Source organism: Populus alba, chromosome 10 (assembly GCF_005239225.2).
Source record: "Populus alba chromosome 10, ASM523922v2, whole genome shotgun sequence".
NCBI classification, from domain to species: domain Eukaryota; kingdom Viridiplantae; phylum Streptophyta; class Magnoliopsida; order Malpighiales; family Salicaceae; genus Populus; species Populus alba.
The window spans coordinates 8,034,325-8,056,722 of record NC_133293.1 but is presented as its reverse complement, the minus strand read 5'-3'; the positions used below and the strand labels follow the sequence as shown (position 1 = coordinate 8,056,722).

Sequence of the window (22,398 nt, the reverse complement as noted above, 5' to 3'; positions counted from 1 at the left end):
GTCAGTTTTATCTTGAAAACTGGCAATCCGGGCGTGTCTCTATAAAAAGCCTCATTTTATGCTTCTTTCTCAAAGACCAAATCTCTGTATCCATAGCCAGGTTAATTCTCTCTCTCACTCTTAACACCTGTTTGCATAAACTTCTGGCTCCAGTTTTCTTGGCTTCGATCTGTCAGCATTAGTATCCATTATAGTTTTTCTTTTGTTTATCCTGACAATGTTTTTACTGCCTGTCTTCTTTCTCATTCTAAGTTGTGGTATCCTGTTATAATTTATTAACGTAAGGTAATGATAACCTGTTTTCGTCACCCCATTTTCACTCTCTGCATGTCTTGTTTATTGCCATCTCTCCGTTCTTCTCTGAGTTTACTCTAGGATTTGAATTCTTTGGTTTGCTTTTAATTCATGCTCTGTGTTTATATCATCTTCTAGCTATTGACCGTGATCTTTAAGCTTCTGCTTTGTGGGTTTTCGGCAATTAACGATGTATATTTAGATCTCTGTTCATACTGCCTAAATGTTTCTCCTGTTTGTTAATTTTTCTTTTCTATCATGACTGAATGATTGGTTACTGTGATTCTGTAGAAATCAGGGGTCCGGTGTAGATTTTTATTTTGAAATCCAACCTGCTTGTTTCGAGTGTGGTGTTTGCATTGAGAAGCTTCGTTTTAGGTGCTGATTATTATCATCTTTTCTTCACTATAATAGTTCATGTTCGGTAATTTTTTAATCAACTAATGTTCTTTTCATGTGATCCAGGTAATTAATTATCAACTTCAATAACAATTGAAGTCGCAGCAGGCTGAGCCTTCCTAAATTTTATGGTTCCTGAGTCTTGACAGGTATGTATAAATATAGATATGCAAGTACTTGGATTTCGAACTTTTGATTCCATGGATGAATGTTGTGTTCTTAGTGTTTTTTCTCCTCTTCATCCGCAGGGATTTGGGAAATGTTTGGGAGAAGAGACTATTTTTAAGGCTTGCAAAAAACTCTACATAAAACATCTGAAAGAAACTGCTACAAGAGAAGAACTTTTTGTATGGAATCAAACTGGGCAAGACACGGGAAACCCTTGGCATTTACCGCTCAAGTGATTCGATCTGCAGCTTCTTCTATGCTCTTTTCTCTTAAAATCCCTATAGGGGATAGTTAACGTGAATTTATTTAATCAAGTACTAATTCATTGTTTCCAAGGTTCTGCTAGATTCTAGGGAGATATAATAAACTACATGAATCATCTCCATCTCCATTCAATTATAGAAAATGTCTGGTTTTACGAGTAAGAAGAGATTCTTAGACACAAGCATGTCTTTCTCCACTTTGATCACACATGAAAACCATCAAGTGTATTCAAATGGCAACCGTCTACTAGCTTCGCGGGTTGCTAATGATATTGATAGCTCCATTCTACCTGGATTGCCTGATGATGTGGCAAAGTATTGCCTTGCACTTGTTCCTCGCCGCTACCTCCCAGCTATGGGTGCTGTTTGCAAGAAATGGAGGTCGTTTCTTAAAACCAAAGAGTTCATCACTGTGCGAAAATTAGCTGGCTTGCTTGAAGAATGGCTTTTTGTATTAACTATGGATTCTGAAGGAAAAGAAAGCCACTGGGTGGTTTTGGACTGTTTGGGACTCAAACGTCAGCTTCTTCCACCTATGCCTGGTTTTACAAAGGCTGGGTTCGGGGTAGTTGTTCTAAACGGAAAGCTTCTTGTCATGGCTGGCTATTCAGTGATCGACGGGACTGGAACTGCTTCAGCAGATGTTTACGAATATGATTGTTACCTCAACAGGTTTGTTTTCTGTCAAGCAGTGGAATCTCTCTCTACCTCTTGGAATTATTGTCAGATTGATTTGGATTTTTTCTCCCTGAAACTGACATCTCGGCCTAGTGGATTGTTCTAGTTTGCTAGCCAGGAGGCATAATCTTTTTGTTTGATATTTCTGAAATCTTAGTTAGGTGGGTTTATGAAATGTTTGGCTCACAGGGAAATCTAAATGAAGCCTGTAGTCATTTCTGTAACCTTGTGAACTGGGACCCTCCACACACAGGCACACAGATTATCAACAGGGTCAGTAATTTTATTGGTTTTTTGGAGAAACTGCCTGTTCAAATCAAACAGGAAACTTGTACAATTTACAGAGCCTTTTCATGTGCTTGAAAATGAGACATGTCACCTTCATCGGCTGTTCTAATTAAAAGTAACTGTAGAAGTAGGACGCACCAAAGAAGTTGATAAAATTCATGTCAGGGTTAAGGGCCAGTCACATACTAAAATTTATTTCCGAGCACTGTTACAACAAACGATTTCGTTTGAGGCCACCTCTGCAGACTTCAGTCTGAGATCTACACTGTAAATGTAGGCAGGGCCAGGGTGGTTGGTATGTAACTGGTCCCAGAATACTAGGTGGGCCAAATGGTCCATTACCTTCTTTTGCGGTGCTTTGTCTGTGTCTGTGCCCTGATTGTTATAATGCATTACCTTTCTATAGTTAGGACTCTCCATTGAAACATTTTCTTTGTAATTGCAGTTGGAGCAAATTGTCAGCCATGAATGTTGCTCGGTATGATTTTGCCTGTGCAGAGGTTAATGGCAAGGTTTATGCTGCTGGGGGGTATGGAACGGGTAGAGATAGTCTCTCCAGTGTTGAGATGTATGATCCTGAGACTGGCAGTTGGACCCTGATAGAAAGTCTTCGCCGCCCAAGATGGGGCTGCTTTGCCTGTGGCTTTGACGGCAAGCTTTATGTCATGGGAGGAAGGTCAACCTTCACTATAGGCAATTCAAGGTTTGTGGAGGTGTACGATCCAGAGAAGCACACCTGGTGTGAGATGAAGAATGGTCGTGTGATGGTTACTGCCCATGCTGTTCTGAGAAAGAAGCTCTTCTGTATGGAGTGGAAGAACCAGCGGAAGTTATCAATATTCAATCCAGAGGACAATTCATGGAAAACGGTAGCAGTTCCGTTGACTGGGAACTCAAACATAGATTTCCGGTTTGGAATCCTTGACGGAAAACTTCTATTATTCTCGCCGGAGGAGGAGCCAGGTTATCGTACTCTTTTGTATGATCCTAATGCTTCTCCAGGTTCCGAATGGTGCACTTCTGAGATAAAGCCATCTGCACGCTGCTTGTGCTGTGTGACCATTAAGGCGTGACAGAGTGCATCGATGAGGACGGGTCTGTACATATAACCAGACAGGCAGGGATTTGTGGTTTTCTATTCTTTTTTTATATCTGCAAATACTTTTTTCTTCTCTTGTGAAAGTTACCGAGACGGCTGTGTTGCTATATGCTGTCTGTGTTTTTGCCATTGATGTGCCTAAGGTCATTTAAACTCTCGACTAATCCCAGCCCCTGAGAACTCATATTGTCATTAGACGACGTATAATCCCTGAATCTTGCTACAACTTCCAGATCAGGGATTCTGCGCTAGCTGCCAACCTCCGAGGCGGTAGTTTGTTTTCATGTATCCCTAGCTTTTCAGGTGGAGGCAGACCATAACTGAAGTTACAAGTTACCGGTAGAGCTTAGGCAATGAGATTAATGGTAATTGGACGGCACCTTAGCGGTCTAAAGGTTGGGTCTATGTTCAATCGATAAGGCAGCCGCTTTAGAAACACCAGCACGCCGCCACGAATGTCTTTAGGTTTGGAAAACGCCTCCATGATCCAGTAGTAGATTGCAGAATGGACCAGTGTGATGATTCCAAAGTCCTGCGCTCTCACGGATGAAGCATATTTACACCACCACCAGACAGCAGGAACATAGCCTATGAACCCTCCACATTCCACACCCAATTCAATTTTCCACCATTAGAGGTCTCTAATGCCTTTTTGAATGAAGCATTTATTGAAGATGCGCATATGGAACCATCAAAGAATTTGATGATCGTTCACGACCAGCACACTTCCGTTCAGAAGTTTATCGGGCGAGTAGAATAAGAGGCTTAGAGCATTATATATAATTACTTGAAGGTATATTTTACTTCTTTATATTGAAAAAACATTATCGTCCTATTTTGTAACTTAGAAAGTACAGTTACCGTTTGCCTCGGTGCTGGAATATTTTTTTTACATAAAAAAATAATATTCAGTTGCTGTAATTGTCTGTATTTTTGTTTTAATAGAGAAAAATATATATGGCTTGAGCTCTAGTTGCCACTAGATTGAATAAGTTGATTTTATTTTAATTAGATAAAAAATATATGAATAATAATAGATGAATCAAATTATATATATAAAAAAAGATGATTAGGATAACATGATAAGAACTTTTTTTCAAAAATAAATAAATGATATATCTCAATTTACAATCTAAATGCAGAAGAACAAAATAAATAAAAAATTGACATAAAAAACAAGTTCTAATCAACCTAAATTAGTACAAAAAATTTGTAACTCCGGTAATCAAAACGAGTTAGCTCGGGATATCACATCAAACCCGCGACCCATGTAATGAGATTGGAATAACACATTAAGAAAGATAAAATAATTATATAGCCTTAAAAAAAAAACATGATATCATTAGACTCGAAATACTCTATCTAGAAAGGCCATGAAGTTCAATTCTCAATCAATCAAATATTGAATGATGAAAAAAAATATCAATTATACAAAAGGATTAAAAAAAAAATAGCAATTAAAAAAATGATGATTGAGATTGAAATACAAAATAAATTTTTATATTAGATTTAATAGTGAAATTGAAAAGAAAAATCAATTTAATAAACCCAAAAAAAATCAAAAGAATAAGGATCAAAATTAACATGAAAAATAAAAAGAAAATTTTGATTGAAAGGTGAAATCGAAAAGAATAATAACTTTTACCAAAAGACCAAGAAAAAAAATTAGGATCAAATTAAAAAATATAATACCATCAATTTGGATTGAAGAATGAAATTAAAAGCTTATAAACCTTTTACAAAAGGGTCAAATAACAAAATTATAAATAAATAAAAAATAAGGACTAAAATTGAAAAATTAAATTGGAATTGAAAGATAAAATTAAAAACAAATAAAATTTCTACAAAAAGTTAAGAACAAAATATAAAAATCAAAAGAACAAGGATAAAAGTTAAAATACCAATAACAACGGGGTCAAACTATTATTTTCATAAAGAGAGAGAAAAGCAAAAAAAAGATTCATTGGCAACAAATCAGATCACGAAAGAAAACATATAGCGCGCCACAAGGAAAAGGAGTACACGACAACTTTTCTAACAACACAATGAAAATGCATTTTTGGACATAGCCCAAAATGTGTGGCGCGTCTCACAAGTCTCTCTGTATTGTACATGCACTTGTCCTTTTTATTTATTTATTTAGTCAAATATCAAATTGCTTCCAAGTTGACATAGTAATAGCAAAAAAATCATTATGAAAAAGACAAAAATGTCATTTGACTCCAGTTTTAAAATTTCGCTTTTAAGGATATTTTGATGATTTCACTATGCTTTTTAATTGTTTTTATTCTTAATATTTAGTCAAATATTAAATTGCTCATCTAACATTATAATAATAAAAAAACTAAATTGAAAATATAAAATATACCCTTGACGTTAATTTTTTTATTTTTCACTTTTAAAAAGTATTTTAGTCATTTTATTATATAGTTGAAATGAAAAGAGATTTGTTTATTTATAGTTAACTTAATAATAATAATAAATAATTCATATAAAAAAAAATTCATTGATAGTTAGTGTTTATGTTTTTTAGGTGAAGTAATACCATCATTATATTATTTAATGAACAATAGAAATGAATCTGAAGCTATAATGCCAATTAGGTTCTTTCAATGAGAAGAAAAATAATACTTTCTGTCTTTATCATTTCTTATCTCATTCCAGGTTACAAACCTCTAAGAATGTTAACTTATTTGTTGTAAACATTTATCTTGCCATTTCGTAATTCAAGTAAATTCTCTTTAATTATCTTATTTATAAATAATTAAATTAAAGGTGATATATAAAAGTTATCTCATTTTTAGAAATGACTAGATTGTTTGCGCATGTCACGATGTGTGTCGGAATAAAATTTTTTTGAACATGAAAAAAAAAAATCTAACTATTACTAACATTTTTTTAGAAAAAAAAAATTTAAATCATATAAAGATTATCATAATCAACTTGATAAGTTTAAAGATAATTTGAACAACAATAAAAATATAATTTGATTTACAAAAATTAAAGATAATTTTTTTTAAATATTTGAACCGATAATATATTGGATCGATCCAGACCAATTTGGGTTAACCTTTCAAATTCATGACTTAGATAATAAGAGTATGATAATCTTATATAAAAAAAATATGAAACTCAATTCCCAATCAATTCAATATTAAAAAATAAAATTGAAAAAAAAGCACTTGAGTTAACCTGTCAAACATATAATTCAGGTCATGAAATTGGTATAACATCATAGATAATGAACATAAAAATTATATGAGCCAACCCAGATTAACTTGCCAAACTCGCAACCCGAGTCATGAGACTGTGATAACCTCGTAGAAAACAATTCAAGTAAATTAAAAAACTCAATTTCAAATAAAACCCGTTATTGAACGATGAAATTGAAAAAAACAATCTTAAAAAGAAAACATAATAAAACAACCCGAGTTAACCTGTAGAACACGTACTTGTGTTATAAGACTAGGAAAACCTCATAAAAAGCAAATAAAAATAAATTATGAAACTTAATTTCAAATCAACCCCAATAATGAATGATGAAATTAAAAAATAATAATTAAAAAACAAAAAAAAAAACTCGAGTCAACCAGGTTAATCTACTAAAATTGTGACCCGATTCATGATAACTTCATAAAAAAACAAATTAAATTAAATCATAAAGTCTAATTTCTAATTAATCAAATATTAAAAGAAAAACTTAATAAAATAAAACTCAAATTAACCAAATTATCTTGTAAGCTCACAACACAAGCTATGAGATAAGTTAATCACATGTAAAGCAAGAGAGAGTGCAGTGATGGCTGGTAGACCAGGACTGAAAAATAAGAGTTAATTTAAAAGTATTTATATTTTTTTATAAACTTGTAAATTCAAGTGTAAAATCATGATTTTGCTTGATTTTGATTGAGGTTATTTATTTTGTATAAATCAAGTATGATTTACTAATTTTTTAGTTTTAAATTTTAATTTATATATTTTATACATATTGACTCATAGAATTTTATGATTTTGCAAGTCAACATATGATTTTGACAATAATAACATGTATATGTTATTTGGGTGTATTTGAGAGGAAAAATAATTTTGTTTTCTAGATTTTTTTTTAAATTATTAATTTTTTTTTTAAAATTAAATTATTTTGATATTAAAAATAAAAAATATATTATTTTAATATGATTTTTTTTTAAAAAAATATCATATAACACAATTATTAAAGAATGATGCATCGATTGCTGATTTTAAAAAAAGATTAAAGTGGGCCTATTAAGCTTGGCCTAGTGGCCAGAGGCAACATGCTTTATTTCATTTTTCTTTTTTCGATGTATTCAGTTTTTTATTATTTCTTTATAAAAGGTCTTTATTATTATTATTATGAGGCTCTAAAATTAATTCACAGACTCTATTTTTCTTATATAAATTTATGATATTATATTATATTTTCTTTAGTGATATATAATTTTAAGATCATGTTATTTTTTTTACACAGCTTGGAATATATTACTAAATATAAATATAATGATTTTTTTTATTAAAAATGTGTCAAAAACACATAAAAAATAATAAAATCATAAATGAATTGAGATTTTTTATTTTCAAAACTATGAGGTATGGCTTTAAAAATATTTATATAATATAGCATTGGAATTTAAATATGCACCAAAGTTAATTTTAAAAAATATTTTCTCAGCTACAAATAGCCTAAATTCACATTATTTTTTTAATTATTTTTCAATTCAATATTTATCAAAATTAATTCGAATTATTTCAAATTTAAATAGATTTATTTGAAATTCAAACTTTTTTTCTATCCTAACAAAACTAGTTAGGTCTTAACAACCCGCTCCGCTGTCCTTAGAGGATCCCTTCTCCGTAAAACCAAACTCCACAAACCTAAACATCAATTCTTCTAGACTCAAAAATTAAAAGAAAAGGAAAAAAAGAAAAAACTCAAAGCGGCAAAGAGTCAAGCACTTGAGCTACATAAGGCACAGGTACTGTCATTACATGACTTGAAAATCACCATCGATCAAATATTTCCTCTCCTCTCCATTCTCTCCCAACGACAATAATGTTCGGTACTCCGTCTTCCACTCCTGCCTTTGGCACGCCGTCTTCCACTCCGGCATTCGGCACCCCCTCTTCTACTCCCTTATTCGGCACCCCATCTTCCACACCGGCATTCGGCACCCCATCTTCCACACCAGCATTTGGCACTCCTTCAACGCCGGCTTTCGCTTCTGGAGGATTTGGCTCTTCTTTGTTCTCTACTCCATTTACTTCTCAAACTCAACAGCAACAGCAGCAGCAGCAACAAACTCCGTTTTTTCAACAACCGTCTGCTACTGGTTTCGGATTTCAACAGCAACAGCAGCAGACTCCGTTCGCTACGCCACTTCAAATGACACCGTTCCCTACTCCTCAATTGACTACTCAGATGGCTCCGGTTGCTCCTCTTCCTTTCTCTCTCGCCGATCGCGACATTCAGGTTTGTTTTCTCTTTCTTTTCTTTTGCCTAAAACCCTAATTTAGATCGGTTTCTCTTTGTTTTTTCTTTTTCTTTTTTAATATAGATATAATTGTGAGTTTTGATCGTAGGCAATTGTGGATGCTTATAAGGAGGAGCCTGGGAACCCTAAGTATGCATTCAAGGTGCATTTCGTTTTTTTTCTTACGACTTTATGTGTTTGTTGCATAAAAGTTAAGGAAAATAAAATTGCATGCTTTCTAAGTGTAGAATTCAGTGGCTTTTTTTTTTTCTTGAATCCGATTGGTAATTTTCTTGCTGTTTCAAAGTGGTCTGTCTGATTAAGGAATTAGATTTTTGGAGGTTGACATGGTTGTTGTGTTGGTTCTTTTGTTGGCAGTATTTGCTGTTAAGTGTAACTGATCCACAGCATAGAGTGAAGCCTCCTGGTGTATCAGAAGTGAGTATCACTTTAATTTTAGTTTGCTTTTATTACTGCTTTGTGATTCTCTTTGATTTTATGTTTGGCTAAGTTTGGAGAATAGTTTGCTTTTGCTAGATCATGTGGGCGGAGGCTATGGCAAAGCTAGAGGGTATGGACAGTGCAGATAGAGAACGCCTTTGGCCTCAGCTTGTTCAAGGTTTCAAAGATCTTTCTAACCGCCTGAAGGTAGTTCGTTCTGAATTTGAGGCGTTGTATGTTTTTTTGTTGAATATGATTTTTTATTTAGCAGTTTGTCTTGTGAGTGATTAACAATTGGCCATCAACTTCTTTAAGATTCGTAAGTATCAAATTTGGAGGAGTTCTGCAAGCTAGAAGTTAGAGCTTAGAAGGTCATATTTTTTAGATTTTTTATACTTCTTTAACACGGTTAGTGATAGTTATCATTTGATTTGCTCTGCCAACTTAGATTTTGCTACTAAGAATATGCTGTATTTTTATGAAGTTCCTTGGTCCTTTATGACTTGAAGAGGATTTTAAGTTCAAATAATGTAACTTAGTTGGTTTAAGGTTCTCAGATTGGTTTCTACCTACCGATCTCGATCAATGATGGTATACCTATCTATATGCTTGATAGTATAACAAAATTAGGTAATCAGATGACCACACGCCTGTTATTGAAGAACTGTTGAAACACAAATTTCCAGTTCAAAGAGTGGCTAAAGTAGCTCAAGAAATGTTTTTGCGAAGGAAAATTGACACAGATCATCATTTTAAGGACTGCTAAGAACGAGGTCATATATTTATATATACAGAAGGTGTAGTCTAATTCAGGCTGGATTTGATAGCTTACTTTTACTCACTGCATATTGCAATTCCTTGTATAAGGAAAATATACTAGAAAAAATTAAGTTCTATCTTGGAAGCTTTATGCATTTGCAGTTCTCTCTTGCAGTCAGTTTTTTCTGTTAATGGACTGTGCTAACTGAATTTTCTAACATTAGAATGCTTCTTGCTAATTTGATGCAGCTCCAAGATGAAGTAATTGTTTCAGATGCAGAGAGATTGCGAATGACCCAAAGCAATGTAAAAATGGTACTGTCTGTCTGCCTTTCCACTCCACACATCATATTTTCTGGATACTGTTTTGACATGCAAATATACTTTTCAGCTTCAAAGGCATTTTCAAGCTGAGACTCTTCCATGGATTGAAAGAATGAGACAAAAAGAGCAAAGTCTTCAGAGGCGTCTTTTAAGGGTGAGAATATGGCTGTCATCTTCTGAATTACTCTTCAACATGAACAGTATGCACTTGTGAGATAAGCTCTCAGAATTTGAAATCCCCTTCAGCTTTTACGTATCTTTAACATTCAAGGGGAGAATGCATTTTGCAACCCTGAGTTCCAATTTAAAATTGTGCATGAAATAGTTCCATGACACTTGTATATCAAAGTCAGACAAACATTTATGTTAAGTGTATGCACTAAACGAAAGGAATGTAGGAAAGGTTAAGGGTTTTTCTTTCCCTAGATTCATGAGCAGGTGGTGTGGTGAAATATTTTATTTTTTGTATTAGATTCTACTTGTTTCCTTGAACCGCCCTCTTATCCATAATCTCTCAAGAAATCCTATTTGATTTGAATGCACAACTTCATGCCACTGTTCTATCCATTATTTTTATTTGAATTGTAGATGGTTAACATTGCATCAATAATTGCTACAAGATTAAAATTTTCGAGTTAATTACAACTCGGTCATTGTAGTTTAATGAAATTAATTAAACTTGTCCTCAAGGTTCAAAAAGTATTGCTCCAATCCCTATGAATTTTAAATCCATTACAAAGTCCTTTTGTCAATCCATGTTCTTTTTTAATTTAATTTTTTTTCCTTTTTTGAAAAATAGAAAAAAGAAAAGAGATACGCGAGATTAGAAAAAGAATGTATTGTTGGGACAAAAAACTTCTATAAATTGAGGATGGTCAACTTTGGTCAATAGACTATTCGATCATTTTTATACTAAAGGGACTAATTAATTAGTTCCAATAAACTACAGGGACTAAGTTATATTTAATTCTAAACTCGTCAAATTTAAAGCTCAAGGTCCAAAGTGATATTGTAATCAAACTTGTGGGGTATCATAATACCTGTTTCTGCTCCTAAGCATTATTGTGTAGGAAATTTATGCATCCAGTACTGGATAACTTATTCTAACATCTACCTTCCCCTATTATACGCATGAAGGTGATGAGAATAATGGAGGCATTGGAGGGCAAGGGTTGCCGATTGCCCTTAACAAAAGGGGAAGCTGAATTGGCTGAGAAGTTAGTTGCGATAATCAGGCAGGCAGGTGTTTCTTGTCCTCACCCTCATCTTTACACTTAGTATAATCACTTATCCTGCATCTGGAGATGTTATTAACAAGTTGACACCATTTCAGCTAAAAGGATCTGGAGCAGAATTTTCCAGGAGAGTTCATAACCTACTCACTGTGTCTCGTGTTCAAGCAAATGGAATTGGTGCCGGAGGTTCTCTTTATCTTCCAGGATCAACCAAAATACATGAAGAGAGTCTTGCTGATATGCAGGAGGTAAGAGTGGGACAAGTAGGAAGTGATGTGGGGTATAGACGTTACTTTATCAGTTGGGATCTTTATTGCTAAGCTCGTTGCTTCTCTCCTTACCATCTGATATATTTTACAACCTGATTATATAGTAAACATTTAGTCTGGAGTAATATTATTAATTATTGTCCTTCAAAGTAAAGCAGGAATGGCACTGCAGCAAAACTGTTTTTTGTGCGAAGAGATGATCATTTTTCTATTTTGATGAATTATATGGTCCTATACAGTTTGCAATTACAGTTATAATACACCTGCTCTGATCTTCAAAGGAATATGTATGATAAATAACAAGTGACTGGTTTTGCGGGCAGGTTTTACAACAGCAGACTGAAGCTATTGCAAGGCTTGGCAATGTGTTGAAGCGGGATATTAGGGACATGGAAATTATGATGGCTGAGGACACATAAATGACACAACAATTGAACTAGAGATACAAGCACCTGCAGATTCTTGGACATGTTGCCATTTTGTTACTGATTCAATTAAGAAGTGATCTGTGATTGATACAATTCAACTCCGACAAGAGCTGTCATAAACTAATCTCAAAATTCTCTCCCCTCCCTGTTGTGTCCGTGTTTTTTAGCACCTCCCCTCCCCCATCCCACCCCTTTTTTTTTTCTTAAATTTGTTAGGTTCTGCTTGTGACATCACCACCATCAGTGAAGGCGAGGGTACCGGATGGATCTTGTTAGCTGTCACTGCATTTGTCAAAAGGGGATTTCAATTGATCAAGGAGTCTCACAGCTCTCGGGAGGAAGGGTCTAAAGGAGTTTTCCTAATAGGCTCTTTATTTCGCTGGTTGTAAAGATTAGTAGCTTGTAATTCAACTATGTGCAAGCTTAGTGTAACGTGACTGATTTCTAGCCTATCCCTTCTTCGAAGTTTTAGGTTTTCAACCCAGCAACGGGTTTCTGGCCATTCATGGTACAACTTGCAAGATTTGGCGAGGGCACCAGGATTCGAACTCTCAGGTTTTGATTCCTCCAGTTTAACTTAAATTACTTATTGCTTCGATATCATTATGCCCGCCCCATCATGTTTAACTCCTGGATATTTTTAAGGTTACTATGGACATGAAGTTTTCAGTGTCATACGTTTTGCCATGCGGGATATTATATAGACTTTGCTTCAAGATGAAAAATCTCAGCTTCTCAGTATTGTAAATTATCATGTGCATTTCATATGATGTTAATTTTAATAAAATAATTGACAGTGATTATAGAATATGAATATACTAAAGGGTAATATTTGAAAGAAAAAAACGTATGGAATACATGAAGATATATAGATTTGTTTCCTAAATTTAATAGTCTGTTAAGTTAAAATTATAAGCAACTTTTAATAATAAAAAAAGTTACACATGTTATTTATAGAAATAATTAAGAAATGATGTTTTTAAGGTTAGTCAATCATATTATATTTTTTAAAAAATTATTTTTTTAACTGCTTCTGAATAATAACATTGTTTGAGAATATAAAATGTTTTTTGTCTAGAAATATATTAAAATAATATATATTTTTTATTTTTTAAAAATCATATTAATATTAATATCAGTATCAAAATACTAAAAAAATATTAATTTAAAAATTAAAAAAAATAATTTTTTTTTAATTTTTTTTAAAATATTTTTATAACACAAAAAATATAAAGGTTCCCTTTCCCATCTAAACTAAGCTTCCGATTTTTCTTGCAGCTATGACTGCAAATAGCTTCCTGTTGTGATTTTCGGACAAATCACCCCTAATTCCATGCCAAAGGTGCATCCGATTACTCGAGTTTTGCTGAGGGACGAAATAGTAGTTTTGCTGAGGTAAGTTAAACAAATAAATACCTTATTGTTTAACCAAAAAACCGAAAGACCCAGGTAAGTTGGAAGGAGTTTGGTACTGTACAGCAATAAGACGAAATGTGCAGAGCGTATGAACCAATTCTATCCAAAATTGTCAACCTCCTCAAAAATTGTTGCCAATGAAACCACATTCGGGGTGCCCTTGCTTGCAAATTGATCGTACATCATATTTCTCGGGCTTCGTATTTCAAGTTCCTTTCATGGATAAATAAAATTATACATGTTTAGGTATAACGCTTCTTTCTGCCATGATTAGGAGGACAAGTGATGTCCAGCCAGTAAACAGGCGCGCACCCTTTCCTTTACCCTTCTTCTGGTCATACTGTTCCCACAAAAACCCAGTTTGGTGATAGTTGCGAACCACATTCCTGCAGCAAGGAGGCGCAAATTCTTGAAGTGACAAATATATATAGGTTCCAAGAAAAAAAAAGAAGAAATAAAAACGTGTGCAACAATCTTCGTTACATAGGGTTTGCAACTTTCGCAGTGTACAGTACCTAATCAAAATTACCCCCGCAAGTCATCATAGATTACTCTGGCTCTGTCACTATACGGTCCATTCTCTGCAAAAATTTAAATTAAACATAAGCATGAACCTTAAGAGGCCCAAAAAAAAAAAATAATAAAAACCTCACAGCCAAAAGGCCGCCGGTTATTCTAGTCTCAACAGCAAAACTACATGAAAAAACTGCATTGGACCATTTTTCCTAGTAGATCGAGTCGGTGGATGATACCTTCGGAATAGTGGTAGAGTGCAGATAGAATCATGTAATTCATGTTCATCCAAATTGGGCCTCTCCAGTAAGGTGGGTCATGCTCCGTGTTGCGCTTCATGTACATGGAACTGTTGCATACAAGATTAATGTCACAGAAATATTTCAGTATCTTGAAGTAAAAGGACCACAAAAGGAGATAAAACATTCACCTTGTTTTGGAAAGAGAACGGAGTCCATAGTCTGTCCAGAAAACGGTACTGTTTGAAATGAGGTCAAGCTGTTTTTCCAGAATCCACGAATCCTGCATAAGGAAATAAACAAGAAAAACTACAATAAGCTCAACTGAAAGGGAAAAAAAAGAAAAGGAACAAAGGAGAGGCATAGCTACACAAGCTGCAAGGAAGCAAAGACAAGTGAGCCACAGAAACTGGTGAAACAATTTTTTTCAGTGACCAACTTTCCATGAAAGGTGAAACTTACAGATGGAATAATTTTCCCCATGAATGGAAAAAGGCTGACATAACCAATATGAGGAACAAGTCTAGATACTGGCCTTTCTAGTACATCACGAACAAGCTCTCGAGTTCCCACCCTTGTCTCTTTCCAACTTAAACGAACCTAGAATGCTCAAAGCAATGTTTAGCATCAGTGAGAAAATTTCATAAGAAAGAGATGCTATGTTCAACTGTACAAGAGCAAAATATTGATTCCAACATGGCATGCACCTCGCATAACAAAAATGCCCAAGGATTTAGCTAAAGCCAATCATTACAATGGGAGCATGCTACAATTCTAAGCCTGTAGTTTTAACATCTTCATAAAATATAATGCCAGAACTAGCAAATTGTTGTCCGGCACCAATCAGAATTTGACTTAAAGACAAAAAATTAGAGCATTCATCCAGAAGGATGAGCTCAAGATGTTTTTCAAGTTTAATTAAATATTATGCTCAGAGTAACTTGATAGACAACATAGATGATACTGATATATTGAGGAGAATATAAATAACTACACCAATAAGCAAATCTGATCATCATTGACATGTAATCCAGTGTGTCAGTGAACATACATTAGAGGTACCAAATTCTAAGAAAACAGAAACAAAGGAGCGTACCTTTTCTGTATGATTCCCAAAATCAAAATAAGCTCCAACCAAAGGATCAAGGTGCATCTGTACAACATTAAGCATGTAGGATATAAAGAAACAGGAAGTCCCAGCAATAAAAAAAATATCTCACAAGTATTATGCAGTTCCAGTTGAGTAGCATTAACAGAAAAGGAATGAAATGCAATATACAAACCTGATTCAGCATGTCAAAATCTGAAAGTAGCTTAGCTGTTGAACCATATTCCTGCATTCAAATGCTCAAGGACTATAAAGAGTGAATTTGATTTTAAATTTTAACAATGTTCCAGATAACTAGTCTCCCAGGTTACCTTTTCAGGCTTATTATCCTTCTTAAACAACTGAGTAATGGACTGCATGCAATTTGCAGCGAGAAGCATCCAACACCTAAGATCCAAGTGTCGTTCTTCGTCACTTGGGTGTGAAGCACGAGGATAATCATCCAGACCAGAGGAAAGTGTCTAGAGGACAGAAATAATGTGAGACTACCAGTGTTGTTGATGGGAAGAAACAGCAGCATAGCTACTAGCAATAACACCACGTAAATTTAGAAACCACCATGCATAATATTTGCATAAAATTTGACAATCATAGTCTCAACTTCCTTGACTCCAAAGGGAAAAGGTAGGGAAATCATACATTAGTTCTTAAAAGATAGGGCCCTGGGAAAAATAACAAAAAACCTAAATCCTCAAAGTTTCTTAGTGGTTTCAATTAAGCTCTTTCTTCCAATTCCATTGGTAACGGTTAACAATCTGTTAAGAACAAAAATGCCAGACACCTGCCATATCACTTTCTTTGACATCTTTAAAGCTAAAAATTATTGAAAACATTTTTTTTTTAAGTCCTACCTATGCATTTTTTAAAAGAAAAGGAAAAATACTTATTTTCTTATTGTCTTCATCTTCCATACATCTCAAGTTTACCTCCTTTTATTCTAATCCAGATCTATGGTTTCTGCTGTTGATATTTTAGTGAAATCAAGCTTTCTCTTTGGCTTTATGTTCCCCTTTCTTTTCTTTTAACATACATTATGCTTCTATTTATTGTTTGTTTCTATTGTTGATTTTTCTGTTGTTAGTTTTGTTTTTAATACAATTCTCAATCTCTTGTGTACTGTTACCCCTTGAATTTAATGTGTGACAAGCCCTTTACCATAACATGATTTCCCAACTTCTTTCATGAATTCTTCCCCTACAGATACTTTAAAGAGAACACAAGGATAAGGGAAGCCAGTCATCAGTGAATTATCTCATTTGCAAACATTAACGCAAAAGGCTCTGTAAATGGTACAAGTGGCTATCTGTTGGACAATTTGAAAAGACAGGGAAGAGCAAATGGTTTCCAAATTTCTATTTTCAGAGAGAAGTCAGACTAGCTCTTGGCAATTTTTTTTTTAATTATTATTAGCTCTTTATATAATTCCTTCAAATTGAGAACATTTTCATGTTGGTTTATAAAAGATGAAATAATATTGTCCTCTAGTAAAAGCAAGAAGTGTGAGAATTAAGGGTTTTTTGAAAAGAAAAGTCCAAATAATTTTCCTGCCTGATTTAATTTTAACCAAATAGAAAAATTCACTTTAAACAATTCTTTTCTCTAATTTGTATTTTTTTTCACTTTCAACATTTTTCAGCCAATTAATTGGATACTGTGCAAGCATTTCTCCATCTTCTAACGATGCATATGAGTTGTAACATTTGTTATCATGTTTTTACAATGAAGTTGAACATAAGAGCATAATTGAAACTACTAGGAAATAGGGGCCCAATTGAATTCTTCTAAAAATCCAACTGTCACCACCATGGCACCACTATAATCTTTAGGGCTTTTTTGTACTTTTCAAAGTTTTTGAAAAGTAGAAAACTGTAAACTCACCTTTGGGTTTAGTTCCCGAGTTACTTTGTTGTCTCTCCCATGCCAATAATAGCTGCCCATCTCTTTCCCTGCATCCACAAATATAAAACAAGTAAAGTAAGCACCTTAATTTTAAAAAAGTGTGTTAGTATACATTTCAGGCTAAGGGCATATTTATCTTTCTTTTCCATCAACAACTAAGCTGAGCAGCAATTTATAGAAGCATGTAATTATTGTTATAGTTAACTGGGCAGGGGAGAAAGTAAATAACAAATCCTTATGCCAACCTTTTTTGGTTGTGTACTAATCTCTGTCATGATCTGACAGCTGATTTTTGATTTACAGTTAGCACTCATAAAAAACCTCCAGCTGCTTAAACCTATTCAAACTCTGACATAAATTAATACAGTGCAGAATCGATAGCTGTAGAAAAATGGAATACCTTTCTGCGTTGTGTTGTACCACTGGAACCAAGCTTCCAAGCGAACAAAAGCCCGTTCAAGGAAGGAAGTGATCCCATTTCTTTCAGTGGCAGTGAACTTATTTTTCTCCATCCCATCAAGTAGATCTGGAGATGGCAACACCACATTTGCAATCATCTTTAAACAATTTGACTATAAGTGCACATAGAAAAACATTTACCAAATAATTTAATCTTTGGCAACTATCTGAAAGAACATGCACATCATAAATTATAAGAAAATGAAAAGAAGTTGTTTGAATGACCCCAAGATTTAGCAAACGAGACAGAAGAAAATAAGCTTCTTTATAGTTACATGATTTGTACTTTTAGGGAAGATGGCATCTCGTTAAATTAGAAGACTTTTCTTGCTATTTAGAAAGATAGGTGTTGCTCTCTGCCTTAAGACTAGCAGAGCTAAAGCAATTCCATCACCCAAGAAAGAAACATGCAAAATTTGTACAATACAGTGATGAAAATGTAATTGCAAATAGCCTTACCACGAATAACCAAAAATAGGGTGGGGGGATTTCCATTAGATGGATACTGAACAACAAATTCCTCTGGAACCTTACTGCAATTACAACAGAAAAGACATTGCAAAATTACTTCAAGGATGAATGTGGCAAATAATCTCTCCAGCTAAATTTTAGGATTTTTTTTAAAGGACACAGCCAAACTTTAAGATTTAAATTCACTTCAAAATATTTGATTACAATTATGCTACCTTAGAGCTTCAGAACCCAAAATCTGCTCTCGTGGAATCCATCCATCTATGTTCATTAAATCTAACCAGTGACCAATAATATCCAAACAAATATGGATATCCCATCGCCTACTCGTGCCCAAAAAAATTATTAGTTAGCCCAACAGCAATACAAATTAACTACATACTGTAATAGGAAATTAGACCTGACCAGATCAACAGTTGATGAAAACCTTCATCCCATAAAAATCCCCTTGGAAAGAATGGACGGCTTGGAACAGCTGTATACAGCTCAGCTGGCCAATATGAAATAAAATTATCATGTCCTCTAAGCTGCAAGGAAAATGGCCAATTGTATGACTTTGCCAGACATAAAAAAATATGACAGGGATCATACATAAAAAAGAAACAGTTAGGATGAAAAGAAACAGTCAGGCTGGATGAATTGTGAATGCAGAAAAACATCACTTTAATGAGATAAGTGTAGAAGAAAGAGACCTCCTGGCATCTAATGAACTGATATAGATAATGCTTACTCATAATTTAATATTTCTTTCTTACTACCAGTCCACGCACTACATGGCACATGGAGTCCTAACTGCAAAGACATGAACAAGTACACTTCACATAAGTCAGACCCATATGAGCACTGATTTTAGCATTTCTAAGACAGTGAAAGACTTCTCCTATCAAATAGTACCCTTATGTCACAATTTTGGATTAAATGTGACACTCTCAAAAGCCTTTTCCTATCAAGCCAAGTTAAACAACTAAGAACCGGAACCTTAAGAAATATTCAACTTGAGACATGAATCAGCACTCGAAACACAGAGAGTAGGAATTTATGCTATTAATGAACAACAGGATTTTAAATTGAGCATTTAACTACTACACACTTATTAAAGAGATTATAGGATGCACTATAAATAGAAAATAAAAAACAAATGCATACAACTTACATTAGAATTTTCAGGGAATGAAATCTTTGACTGACCATAAAAGTAGCCAATGCCTCCCAACATATTAGCAATAGCAGCCTTACCAACAATTGTGGATTCAGGTTCAAGCTGGGCAAACAATTAGAAGAAGTCGGAATTCTTTTAATTCAAAGGACATATATAATTGGGACTTTACAATTGCCACTTCATAATCCTAAAAAAAAAAACTTCTTCAATGCCAGCAAATAATGTCTATAGCCTAGTGAAATGCATGCTTTATTGTGCATAGGATAACATTTTAGTATTCATCAATTAGTGCTGTACGCTTGCAAATTTATCCAATGAAATCAGAGGATATCTCTTTTAACATTATGTCCTCCTGCATAAGTGAGAAGATCCCAAAAGATGAGCAGGTGCTTGTAAAAGCTTTGAAGTTTATAGAAGGAGAAAGGATTTGAAAGAGACATGTGCAACATTTCAAGAGTCACTTTTGGAAGAAAGTAAGATAAACCACTCAAATAAGATATTCCAGGAAGAGTGATGAAGAAACCATTAAGAAAGAGGAAACAAGGTCTTAGTTAGGCTCCACATCCACTTACGACACCATGAGCACTCACAATTAAACAAGATGCCAAAATTGCACAAGATTTTTCAGTTATTGAATTTGAATCATTTTAACTCCTGCATTCATTATTCCAAAATGTATTCAAAATTGAAGTACATCACTATAGAGAATCATGACAACTCTTATAACAAATCACCTACATGACAATGTAAAGGACATCTAGTAGTAGCAAAGCACTCATTGCTGAGCATGATGATAAAATTTGAGAAATAGAACATGTTGTACCCTGGATATTTACCTTGTCAGCAACATTAAAGCAGCGCTCAAATTTGATATCAAACTCTGTTTGCCTATCTTTTAATAAACTTGTCAGCGAGGCACCTGAACAGTACATATAAAAATAAGAATTTTTTATGGCAAATATACAAGTCATGTGTAATAAAGGATGCCATAAGAATTATAATTATGCAATGACAATAGATCACCCTACATTACTAGGATTCTCTACTTTCCCAGTTTGTCAGGACAAAGAATCCCGTACAGGAAGTGGTAAGAATTCTAATACAACTAAGAGAAAACTTCAATGGTTAGGAGTGAAGGACATTTTTTTTATGGAGATGGAATTGATATGGACAAAACCTGTAAGCCTGCTCACACGTTCTTCTACTTTTGCAGTTTTCACTTTGGTTCCAGATACAAAAGCAATATCTGCTTTGAAAGGAATACTTGCAGAAATCTGCAAGATTTAGAAATCTAACGTGATGTAGAGTCCCCTGTGTTTTGGACAAGAATTATGATGAGCACGCAATACCTGAAAAACTATAATGTTTGGAGAATCTTCAGACGAGTCAGATAGAAGCAGTTGGCCAAACTTTCTTGCCTGGCAAGATGCAGCAAAGCAACACAGAGAAATCAAGACAAACCAGAATAGGAACTCAAAACATGCACACTTCCTTTAAGATATTAGACACCAAGGTATTTTTCAATAAAAACTTAAACAGTGCAATACTTGGGCTCCGAGATTGTGCTGGACAAGATCAGATAAATTGTGAATATGAGGTGTCCTGAAACCAGAATAGTGGAGCTCCAAAACATCCTAAAAAACAACAAAGTTGGCTCCAGATCAAGACTCAAGATTAAAAGAAACAACATCACTGGACAATTAACAGTTGCAAATGTTATGAAAAGGAAAAACGAAGATTGGTGATGCATAATTCAGAAATCAAGGTGAGAGATGATAGCTGCCAATCCATTTCCATATTACCTTGGATTCCAAATGTAGCTGCCAATCCCCAATATCAGATCGTGAACCTGATGCTAAAAGAGAATTCTTATCGATGTCAAAGGTATCTCCTGCCAAATTTAGGACATGTCCACTTTCGTCAGCCAAATAGAAGAACAAATGCCCATGTCTCAGCATTTCATTATCCCACTCGGATCTACAAAACCACCATGAGGAACACAAATTGCATCAGGAAGCTTAAGAAACCAGCTACCAGAATTTTCTCATTTAAACACTCCATCCACCTAGTGGCAAAAAAACAAACATAGAATGCACCATACAAATTGAACAGAGAAATCATTCAAGTGACGAGTAAGGCCAATTACTTATCAGTTTGTACATCAATTTGAACGGCCCAATCACCTCCATATCCACTTCCTTCACTCTTGGATTTCAAGAAACTCGTAGCTAACTTCAATCCCTGATCAACCAACACCTGATGTCCAAAATCACGACCATTATGCTGCGTCCAGCCATACGTGTTAAGCTCATCAGCGTCTTGACACACATGTCGCATATGATACGTCCCATCCTTCACACCAATCCACATCAATCCAGCTACCAAAGACCGAGGAGTCCTGCCAACCAATTCCGCATCCACCATTTCCAATTCAAAAATTATATGCACAATGGAATAGCCTATAAACGCTAAATAAATTAGAAAGCAATTATCACATAATTAATTACCTTGCGCGAATTCCAAAATAAACATGAGGACGATAAGTTCCCCAATATAAGCTCTCTCTGTGCTCTCCTTGAAACTGAAACCATGTGAAATTAATCTAATCAACAAAAAGTAAATTAAAAACATAAAGAAATTAGTTGAGGAATCAATTACTACTTACTTGAGGAAGGTCCATTAGTTTAGGAGAAGGAAATGGAGTGATAACCCGAGGTCTTGGTGCTTTTCCAGCAGGCTTTATAATAATATTATTAATCAACAAAAATATTACGAAGAAAGCCAATACGCTAATTCCTAGCATGATTTTGATATCAAGGTTCAAAATCCGAATCGAATTCTGGTTTTTATTTCTATCTCTCCTTCTAGGTTTTGTGTTTCCAAAAGAATTGTCGGCTCCGTCGTTTGCTTCGGTGGAGGACGACGTTCTGCTTCGCGCATTCCTCCGGCTACTGCCTGGAGTCATTTTCTGCTTCTTCTTCGTCTTCTGTATTTTTTCTC

At 34.4% G+C, this 22,398-nt stretch overlaps 3 protein-coding genes across 5 annotated transcripts; 2 read left to right on the top strand and 1 right to left on the bottom strand.

The window, feature by feature from the left end:
• On the top strand, positions 1 to 3,296 carry LOC118048786 (F-box/kelch-repeat protein At1g67480). Of its 3 annotated transcripts, XM_035058589.2 has the most exons (5): positions 41 to 100; positions 586 to 672; positions 760 to 842; positions 942 to 1,796; positions 2,536 to 3,296. In XM_035058589.2, the coding sequence occupies exons 4-5, from the start codon at positions 1,267 to 1,269 to the stop codon at positions 3,161 to 3,163; spliced, it is 1,158 nt and encodes a 385-aa protein (XP_034914480.1). In that variant the 5' UTR covers positions 41 to 100; positions 586 to 672; positions 760 to 842; positions 942 to 1,266; the 3' UTR covers positions 3,164 to 3,296. The 3 variants fall into 3 exon arrangements, with proteins under 3 accessions (XP_034914482.1, XP_034914480.1, XP_034914479.1); XM_035058591.2 differs by lacking the exon at positions 586 to 672 and having other exon boundaries at positions 1 to 100; XM_035058588.2 differs by lacking the exon at positions 41 to 100 and having other exon boundaries at positions 471 to 672.
• A 4,749-nt stretch (positions 3,297 to 8,045) lies between these two features.
• LOC118048787 (nuclear pore complex protein NUP54) lies at positions 8,046 to 12,942 on the top strand. Its single transcript, XM_035058593.2, has 9 exons — positions 8,046 to 8,677; positions 8,788 to 8,841; positions 9,057 to 9,116; positions 9,216 to 9,326; positions 10,128 to 10,193; positions 10,270 to 10,356; positions 11,340 to 11,441; positions 11,536 to 11,685; positions 12,030 to 12,942. The coding sequence occupies exons 1-9, from the start codon at positions 8,261 to 8,263 to the stop codon at positions 12,123 to 12,125; spliced, it is 1,143 nt and encodes a 380-aa protein (XP_034914484.1). The 5' UTR covers positions 8,046 to 8,260; the 3' UTR covers positions 12,126 to 12,942.
• Positions 12,943 to 13,693: 751 nt separating this feature from the next.
• On the bottom strand, positions 13,694 to 22,398 carry LOC118048788 (mannosyl-oligosaccharide glucosidase GCS1). Its single transcript, XM_035058596.2, has 22 exons — positions 22,064 to 22,398; positions 21,906 to 21,979; positions 21,545 to 21,796; positions 21,201 to 21,375; positions 20,946 to 21,032; positions 20,748 to 20,816; positions 20,576 to 20,672; positions 20,235 to 20,317; positions 19,393 to 19,500; positions 18,645 to 18,766; positions 18,455 to 18,562; positions 18,228 to 18,301; positions 17,710 to 17,835; positions 17,289 to 17,356; positions 15,722 to 15,871; positions 15,586 to 15,636; positions 15,399 to 15,455; positions 14,765 to 14,902; positions 14,494 to 14,585; positions 14,303 to 14,412; positions 14,080 to 14,131; positions 13,694 to 13,936 (listed from the first exon to the last, which is right to left on the bottom strand). The coding sequence occupies exons 1-22, from the start codon at positions 22,361 to 22,363 to the stop codon at positions 13,783 to 13,785; spliced, it is 2,547 nt and encodes an 848-aa protein (XP_034914487.1). The 5' UTR covers positions 22,364 to 22,398; the 3' UTR covers positions 13,694 to 13,782.

Coding starts and splice junctions, on each gene's coding strand:
- LOC118048786 (XM_035058591.2), top strand. CDS start 1,267: ATGTCTGGTTTTACGAGTAAGAAGAGATTCTTAGACACAAGCATGTCT. Junction 1,797..2,535: donor TATGATTGTTACCTCAACAG/GTTTGTTTTCTG, acceptor TTGTAATTGCAG/TTGGAGCAAATTGTCAGCCA.
- LOC118048787 (XM_035058593.2), top strand. CDS start 8,261: ATGTTCGGTACTCCGTCTTCCACTCCTGCCTTTGGCACGCCGTCTTCC. Junction 8,842..9,056: donor ACCCTAAGTATGCATTCAAG/GTGCATTTCGTT, acceptor TTTTGTTGGCAG/TATTTGCTGTTAAGTGTAAC. Junction 9,327..10,127: donor ATCTTTCTAACCGCCTGAAG/GTAGTTCGTTCT, acceptor AATTTGATGCAG/CTCCAAGATGAAGTAATTGT.
- LOC118048788 (XM_035058596.2), bottom strand. CDS start 22,363: ATGACTCCAGGCAGTAGCCGGAGGAATGCGCGAAGCAGAACGTCGTCC. Junction 15,637..15,721: donor AGGATAATAAGCCTGAAAAG/GTAACCTGGGAG, acceptor ATTTGAATGCAG/GAATATGGTTCAACAGCTAA. Junction 14,132..14,302: donor ACTCTACCACTATTCCGAAG/GTATCATCCACC, acceptor AAATTTTTGCAG/AGAATGGACCGTATAGTGAC.